This window comes from Asterias amurensis, chromosome 8 (genome assembly GCF_032118995.1).
Source record: "Asterias amurensis chromosome 8, ASM3211899v1".
Lineage (NCBI taxonomy): Eukaryota > Metazoa > Echinodermata > Asteroidea > Forcipulatida > Asteriidae > Asterias > Asterias amurensis.
This window is the reverse complement of record NC_092655.1, coordinates 5,932,170-5,941,356: the sequence shown is the minus strand read 5'-3', so window position 1 is coordinate 5,941,356 and position 9,187 is coordinate 5,932,170. Positions and strand designations below refer to the sequence as shown.

The following is a 9,187-nucleotide window of genomic DNA, read 5'->3' as shown; positions in this document are numbered from 1 at the left end:
CCCCCCCTCCTCGGTCGCATGCCTGTTGTTAAACATGTCCACACAAGTTTATCATGCCCATAACCCATGCTGTGTCATTTGTAGATCGCTCACTTTCCTGTTTTGGACCAAAAGAATGGAACACTCTCCCTATAACCACATCTAGGATGCTAACACTTCCACATTTTCAAGAAACTGCTCACATGTTTTCCATTCCAACGAGTGTATCAACATTAATTTCATCCAACTGTCTTGAGCGCCTTTGAACAACTTTGGTTGATTTTGGCGCTATATAAATTCCCCTTGATTGATTAATCAGGTAACGACTATTTAGTTACTCCTTTAAACAATGGAACGATACTCTTTAAAGCACTACTTTCTAATTTACGTTGGACTAACACAAAATGACTGTAAATGGTGGTGTTAGACAACAGTGTGAAAAAAACACTTATCACGCGTTCGTCACCCGTGTATTTTATTCTTGGTGACGTGAATCTCCATTTTGTTTAGAGGCGTCTCCATACGGAAGGAAACATGGCGTACCAATGACGTCAGAGACCTGTAGACTCACCGCGCCGAAATAGTGGAGCAGATTCATGGCGCTGTAAACCTGTGTGAACATTAAATCATCGCGTTGAAGAACTGTTAGTTGTACTTGACAATAATATTGTTGCAAGCTGTGCGGAATGGTGTTCTGTAAATCCGAGGAGGAAATGCCTTTGCTGTTACTTTTAAGTTGACTCTTCCTAAAAAGTAACAGGCTAAATACTCATATTCGATTATACAGAATATAATTAAATGCCTGCATTATATCACAAAGTACGATGGTGTACAACACCCATAGACCCCGCCACATAGCATGCATAAAATAAACAAAGAGGAAGTTCGTAAAATTAGTTTGAGAAATGTTGTTCACATTTATCTTTAGGAGAGTATACGTTTGGTCAGAATGACAAGAAGCACAGCAGTTTTAGGTACATTAAGAATCATTTCACTTCGTAGTAATGTCGTTATGGAACAAAATATCAGTTTGAGTTTGAGAAACGGTACTGTCAGATACGTTTCTCAGATTGTGTATTCCAATCGAAAACTACATTCTTTCTGCGTAGGTTGAACTTCTCCGGATTTTTACCGATATCTTAAAAACGCATAGAACCTTTGAAGTGAAATGTTCACAAGTTAGTTTTATTGTTGGCCTATGATACTAAGGATTAAAACAATCGAGCGGTTCCAAAAAACAAGGTATACGTTACACAGACTCAAATACGGATAAACTGTTTCTTCAAGTAAACTGCTACTTTTGAAGTGACTTACCATGACCAACCACAGTATAAGTTGAGATGACAGGGGACTTCCAAGAAGATGGTTGATGAGGAGGGAAAGAGGTCCCAGAAATATTGAGTCTGGAGAAGAAACACTGCTCTTGCTCATGTATGCAATCTAGAGTGGGAAATCATCAAAAGATTATAAAAGAACAGAACAAAACTTGGTAAGGCCGATATTTGCTTAGAAAAGAATATTTCTTAAAGGCACTGGATACTATTGTTAATTTCTCGAAATAATTGTTAGCATAAAAACTTAATTGGTAACGGGCAATAGAGAGCTGTTAATAGTAGACATCATTGTGAGACACGGCTCCCTCTGAAGTAACTTAGTTTCTGAGACAGAAGTAATTTCTCACTAAAATATCCCTTCGATACCTCAGCTGAGGTCTTTCGAATTCAAGGCATTTGAAAGCACACAACTTGTGCGACAGAGGTGTTTTTTCCCTCAAATTAATCTCTCGTAACTTCGACAACCAATATTGAGTTCAAATTTTCACAGGTTCGTTAGTTTATGCTTATGACAAAAAAGTGAGAAGCTTTGACACTTCCAAAGGTGTCCAGTGCTTTCAACAAAACCCATGATTGTGTGTACCTATTATGGTAGCCATTCTGCTTAGCAAACACGAATTTGCCCTGAACAAAATTAGTTGCTTCATCACTGGTCTATGCATTTCGTACCGTGAGCTGGAAACTACAAACTAACAAAGAAATTGAGGTGGGAATTTTAATAAACACATCAGGAACTTGCCATTAGTTTGCAAGACTGTTTCGCCTCTAGGAGTCCAAAGATCATCATGAAGACACAGGGTTGGAATTCGTAATAGTTGGTGCATGTTTTGGTCAAGACTGCGAGGAGGAAAACAACGCCGATGTTAACAACTGGGAAGACTGCACTTGTGCCCTGTCAGAATAAAGATGATTGCGGTTTTATATGCATGCAACACAACACAGATATCCGTGTTATTTTGATGCATGCTTTCTGCATTTTCGTTTGTTAACAAGCTGTTTGTCACTACCGGTTTTAAGGGGTTGGTACACTGTTTTTGCAATAACTTTAACATTAAGCCATTTTTAGATAATTGAGGTTTGAGTAAATTTGTCTGTTTACCCAAACCAAACAGTACACTCCTATAGTGTCCGTCATACCTTAAAATGGAGAGCTGTTGATAGTTGTAGAACATTGTGAAAACGGCTCCCTCTGGTAAAGTATAATAGTTTTTTTGAGAAAGGGGTAATTTCTCACTCAAATAATAAAAGACCAGCTGAAGCCCTTTGTAATACATCTGAGTAATGCAACTTGGGTGTTTTTCTTTCATTCTCTTGCAACTTCGATAACCAATTGAGCCCAAATTGCCATATGTTTGTTATTGTTTTGCATATGTTGGGATAAACCAAGTGAGCTCTTGAGAATACTGGTCTTTGACAATTACCAAAGGTGTACAATGACTTCAACAAATTATTATCATCGAAAGAAAATTTGCAACTAAATTTATGTGTATAACGCAATGTTTGATTCTTATTGATCTTACCGCCACTGAAGACCTGTAACCTCGTTTCCAGATGAAAATAAAGTGGTTTGCGAACTTTATGATGGCCATGGCAACTGAACTGAATATAATAATTTCTCTAACGTCGAACCCAACAACCTGAAAAATAGACAGAAATAGATTCGGTATATTCGTTCTTCGTTTGTTCTGTTTTGTTTCTAGCCCTTATTATTGCCGTTCCTCCCCAAATTTCATTCTGGGACTCATATAGATCTTCAAAGCCATCTTGGGTTTTTCCCATTGATACAAAACCGAGGCTTTAAGAACAAAATACTCTGGATCCTATTCGCAGAATGATTATTAGCGTTCATCATTGTTATTTGATACGAGGAACATGACCGAGATGGGGGCAGCATTATAAAGATCTATCGGGTTATAGCCTGAACAGCTGCCGTCACACTTCATGGTTCGTGAATCGGCAAGAGATCTGCCTATATACTCATACCCATAATCACCTTTGCCCTCGCATAATAATATGTTCACACATTGTCCTATGGTCATGGAGATTCGCAGTTAAATTCGACGTACATGTGTATACATATAAAGCCAACACCTGTCTTATCTTTGTTGACAAAGACAGGGGAGAAGTCTAGTACCTTGACGGTCCAAACTTCGGGTCCAAAGAAAGCCGTCAGCAGGTAGGCCAGGCACAACGATAGCTGAGATTCAGTCACATCCAAACTGTGAGAAAGAAGAGCGTGAGAGTGAGGGGCTGGATGGTCAGGGCCCAATTTCATAAAGCTGTTAAGCAAAAAATACTGCTTAGCATATTACTCTGCTAGGCAAAACGAATCATGGGGAACCAGTTTCAACAATGTTTAAACAAAATTCAAGTTTTATTGCATTATTAACAAACTCCGCAACCAAAGGCTGAATCGTGTTTAAAATACAGAGTTTATAAAAAATAGTATTGTTAAAAGTTACAGAAAAACTCACGTGCCAAATCTTACGATTCCAGTCACATAGGTCTGCCAATGGGCTGTGTAGAACATGAACATTACTGTCAGCATGTAGGTCAAAAAAAGGTGAGGCTGGTCGCCAATGCGGAGACAGATGGCGAGCTGTATCCCAACACACACTATAGTTCAGAGTGAACAAAAACCTCAATCGTTATTGAAAACATAATGTCAACTTTTCTTTGTTAAGGTGATCATTGCTACCAGACCATGGAAGAAGTATATATGCAGCTTCTTTGCGATAAGTGTCACTCAGGTTTCTATTTGTGTATTACACAACACGTGGGACCAACGGCTTTTACCACCCCCCCCCCCCCCACATCCGAAGGACGCAGCAATAATAATCATGCCTTATAGGTCACGCAAGTGTCCCTTGCGGGACTCGAACCACATGTCCAAACACCCTGTGATTAGAAGCACCAGAGCTTGTGTCCAGTCTGCTTGACTGCTCGACTACACCAGACGCTAAGCCTGGTTGTATCATGTTGGTAAAGTGACGGTGTGCCATAATTTTACTTTGAACCACATCCACTTCTTGCAACACTGTACATGCCCATGCACATGTATTCATAGTCAAACTCTCACCTGCGCTTACTGAGTCACAGGTATGGTCGAAGATCTCCGATAACTGCCACTGGGTGATAAGCAGATTACGTCGGGCTTGCATGCCGTCCAGAGCGTCGAAGGCCTGGTACCAAAACACGGCCAAAGCTGCCAACGCGTAAGCCCATTTTGGAGCCTAAAATTAAACATAATTATTTATTTTTAGAAACCACTGAACAGTACAGAGACAGCGGAAACAGTTGCGTCATTTCTAGGGATGGGGACTTTTTTTCGCTCTCCACATGCCCCTTCTGGTTTGTCACTAAGTGAGAACACCTCACAACGGTGCCTCACATTAGTGCATTTTATGAGCTCGTTACTGTCGTTAGGACATGAAACTTTAACACACATAAATGCTGAGAAGGCAGTGGACACTATTGGTAATTACTCATAATAATTATTAGCATATAAAACCTTTCTTGGTGACGAGTTAAATCGGGAGAGGTTGAGGGTATAAAACATTGTGAGAAAGGGCTCCCTCTGAAGTGCCATAGTTTTCGAGAAGTAATTTTCCGAGAAGCAATTTTCCACGGATTTGATTTCGAGACCTTAGATTTAGGACTTGAGGTCTAGAAATCAACCATCTAAACGCACAGCACTTCGTGTGACAAGGGTGTTTTTTTCTTTCATTATTATCTCGCAGCTTCGATGACCGATTGAGCTCAAATTTTCACAGGTTAGTTTTTTATGCATATGTTGAGATACACCAACTGTGAAGGCGATAGTCTTCGACAATATACCATTAGTGTCCACTGCCTTTAAAAGATCATAGAAAACAGTTAAATCTATGAAACAAGCCTGCATAAGTCGATATAGGGCCTACAAGTTTTAATCATTTTTATATATTAATACAGATGAGGGGTTAACCTACATCTTCTGAGGTGTTTCATTATCGGCTCATTCCGTTTTCCCTTCGGTTTGATCGCCTCCTGACGTACAGGTACCAGGCAGCTGCAATAAGTATGGGTTTGATACACTGGTTGCTATGTGTATTTGTTTTTATGGACAAAGCATAATTTATGCATACGGGTTGTCTAAAACATAGTCTAAATACGATCTGATAACAACAAATTGAAAACGGGAATGTAATTTGATATAATGTGCAAACATTGACAGTCTTTCCAAACAATAATTTCAGACTTATAGTCACCTGGAAATAGATTTTTTTTTTCAAACATAAGAGTATATGCTTACGAAAAATAAAACAAATTGTTTGTCACGATATATATGTTTAAAATATATATAAAGTTGTTTGGTGGCTGACTCCGCCTACCCATTTTGTGACGTCAATCGAGGCAGGGTGGGGTCTACTCTTAAATTTGTAAATAACATAACAACTGATTTTGTTAAACCTCAGTTAACTGTTTATACACATTCCACTCATCAAAACACATATATTAGTGACAAAAGCTTTATTTTGAAAAAACACCACTTCCAGGTGACTTTAAATGTTGACTTACAAACCACTTCTAGATGTTTAACAGACATCATGTCCCGAATGAGCAGATGCCTTCACATACTTCCACGGACATGAAGAATTAATTACAAACTCTGAAGGGAACTGTGCTCTGACAAATAATACTTTGATTCTCTGCATGCTGGAAACTATATTGCAGACTCAATTGTCTTTAGCATTATTGTCTAGACGATGAGTACACAAGACACATCAACCTATGAACTTTCATCAACACAAGTATGCAATTAGTCTAGCCTAATATTTGTTCACAGGACTCGGGAAAGTATACAGTGCTAACACACATCGGTGCATGGGTAAAAAAAACAAATTAATAGTCCAGCCTTCTAAAATAAACTGTTTTGATCTATGTTTAATACAGGCACGTACATAATAATGCTCGATCTTTATGGTTGGACAAAAGCAATCAGTCTATTATAGACAACTTCATTTGCTGTAATGACTGGATGTAAAAACTGTTAAAAAAGACAGTCTGTTCGAAAAAGCTCTGAAATTGAAAAGATCCATTGAGTGAAGCTGTCCAACCCTAAAAACTGCACTCAGTAGCCCGAGCCAATATATAGGGTAAGTGTCAAATCACGCCACCCGGGGTCAATAAATAAATTTCCTGAATGAGTTTGGTCCTGATAAATATGAGAAAACTCTGAAACCCGAATTTGACCGTTCTTGGACAGTTGCTTTTGAGTTACTTAAGTGGACGTGCAATCATTAATGTTGTTTGTTGAAAACACGCTTGGTTGGGTAAAATTTTAACTACCGTAATCCCCAAAACCACTCGGCACACAACGCTAAAATTTAGGCGTGAGAGTTTTCTCTAAGGAAACCAATTCAGCAAATTTAAATAGTATCCTTGATACACCCTGGGAAGTCTATATTCGCCACCCTTAGCACAAAGCATGGACCTTGCAATGGACCGGACTTATTGTAGCCCCAACTTTAGCCGACAGTGCGGAACGTATCCGCACTCAGGCAGAACCCCGTATGCAAAGCTGAGGTGGGGTTTCATAACTAGTGCCTACATAGGTGGAAGGCAGAAGAAAAAACCCACTGAGCAAACCTGACTCTCATATCAGTTTTTTGTTGGGTGAACAGGACCAGAAAAGCAAATGCGTGTCAATGCACCCATTGAATCACACAAACAAACAATCTAGCTTGCGATGCATACGTGGCATGTCGCTTAACGGTATCTGTGATGCATTTGTTGGTTTTAGCATTTTTGCCGTTAAAAAAAGTATACTGTGCTTGTCTTTAGGTGCATTAGCATTCTCCTCTGAAGCCGAGCAGAGTAACTGCTCGAAACATCGAGACTAACACCCACTGGCTCTTTTCAGAGCCAACACATCTGTTATAATCCCACAAATGAAACTTAATTCATTGTTGTACCTGCAAGTTTACCATCGTTTATAGTTTCTCATGAAGACGAGCATAGTATACTGTTCGAAACGTCGAGACCAAAGCGGCTCATCCCATAGTAGAGACAACACCCGCTGTTATAGTTTCTTCCTAAGTTTTATTTAGTTTAGTTACGTCTTCTAAATTTATTTATTTATTTATTATTAAGCATTTAGGTCCGCTATTCATGGTAAAACCATATCACAGCGTTTACAAAGAGCAATAAATTAAACAACAATAGAACAAAATACTTTTGTTTAGTTACTTCTTTTTTTGTATTGCTGCGACGGTAGAGGAAAATGAGTTGAAGATGATTTTGTCCCATAGTCATTACCTTCTCAGTTGCAGTCGGGGCATAAGACATAAGAATCACTAAACTGATGATGTTGAATGATAAACCGAATACAGTGATCACGTTGCCGTTCAAAGCTTTCGGTGTCACCTTCTGCAGCTTGGTCCAGAACACCCGCATGTAAGGATCCAAGAGAGAATTCCAGTCTTCCACTGAGTAGACATGCTCACTAACATGTCTCAACTGCTCCTGCGTCAGAATTTCACCCATCAACATCTTGGGGTGAGGGAGGCTCGAAATAGATGATCGGTATGTAAGGGAGCTTCTTCGGCGAACTACTGGGTTATACTGACCAATCAACGTTTGTTCAGGTCTCCAGCTACCCTTTGGTTAAGGCGCATGCGACATAACTGAGTTGGTAAAGGCGCTTTTCGGCTTCGCTGCTCGCGCTTGTCTCTACACGTGAGATGTTCAGGCTACCTATAACATTGTCTTGATTGGCGAGCCTATTTTTGTAACTTTCACCGGTAGAGGGCGCCACATGGATTGTTTCGGAGGCTGACTCGGGACACGCACAGAGAAATCGCTGGGGAATCCCCTGTGACAGAGAGGCACACTGTGGGTGCGTTCGTTTAGCTGCCCTGGGTCTACCCCGGTGTGTGGCAGGGTTTTTTTTTTCCAGGACGAACGTGGGTAATTATCTGCACACGTTCGTCCTGGAAAGAAAAACGCCACACACCGGGGTTGACCCAGGGAAGCTAAACGAACGCACCCTATACTAACGCCCATGAGATCAGCCTTTTGTCAAAGCCTTCGTGGCTTGGAGAGCCGCAATCCCAAACGACTGGAACTAGGGACCACGCGCGCGGATATCGGACAGGGGACCAGTCTAAGTTGCAAAATAGTGGCTTCTTATAGCGCGTATATCCGTCACTCAGTGCCGCTCCTTGCGCCGTAACATACAGGGTGCGTTCGCTAGCTTCCCTGGGTCTACCCCGGTCTGCCCGGTACGTTCGGTTAGCTTTGACGTCCAGGGGCTCACCCGGGTCAGCCACCGGTGGCCTTCTTGTGGAGTGGGTCACTTGGGAGTTACCCGAGGTGCATGCCGTCACCACGTAAGGGCGAGTGCTATCGTTCGATTTGCTCTTGTCAGGGGCTCACCCGACGAGTGAGCACCGCGAGGTCGACCCAGGCAAGCTTATCGAACGCACCCACAGTGTTTCCTTCAACATGTGGGACTACGTTTGTATTATGAGACCTTACTTTTTATAGCACCATGTAATGGATAACAAGGTGCTGTGGTGCAACATGCTGCCCGAATCCAGCCAGGAACAACGGGCGAACCCTTTCTCTTTTAGATAAGTGCACTGTTTTGTTTTTGTTTTTTTACATGCGTTACACAACACATCGGGACCCACGGCTTTGCGTCACACCCAAAGGACGAAGCAAAAATGGCTAAGTGTCTTGCTTAAGGACACAGGTGTTACGACCGGGACCCGAACCCAGACTCTGCTGATCGGAGGGGAAGTTCAGTGCTCTTATTCGCTCGGCCAATACACGCCACAAATAAATTAAAATATTGAACACCAATTTTATTTTGTCACGGCAACAAATTCACG

General features: G+C 41.1%; 1 protein-coding gene across 1 annotated transcript; it reads right to left on the bottom strand.

Moving 5' to 3' along the window:
* Positions 1 to 8: 8 nt before the first annotated feature.
* LOC139940399 (cholinephosphotransferase 1-like) lies at positions 9 to 8,019 on the bottom strand. Its single transcript, XM_071936628.1, has 8 exons — positions 7,611 to 8,019; positions 4,393 to 4,546; positions 3,788 to 3,929; positions 3,448 to 3,532; positions 2,834 to 2,950; positions 2,053 to 2,205; positions 1,294 to 1,419; positions 9 to 589 (listed from the first exon to the last, which is right to left on the bottom strand). Exons 1-8 carry the CDS (start codon positions 7,842 to 7,844, stop codon positions 455 to 457), a joined length of 1,146 nt encoding a protein of 381 aa, XP_071792729.1. The 5' UTR covers positions 7,845 to 8,019; the 3' UTR covers positions 9 to 454.
* Positions 8,020 to 9,187: the final 1,168 nt, after the last annotated feature.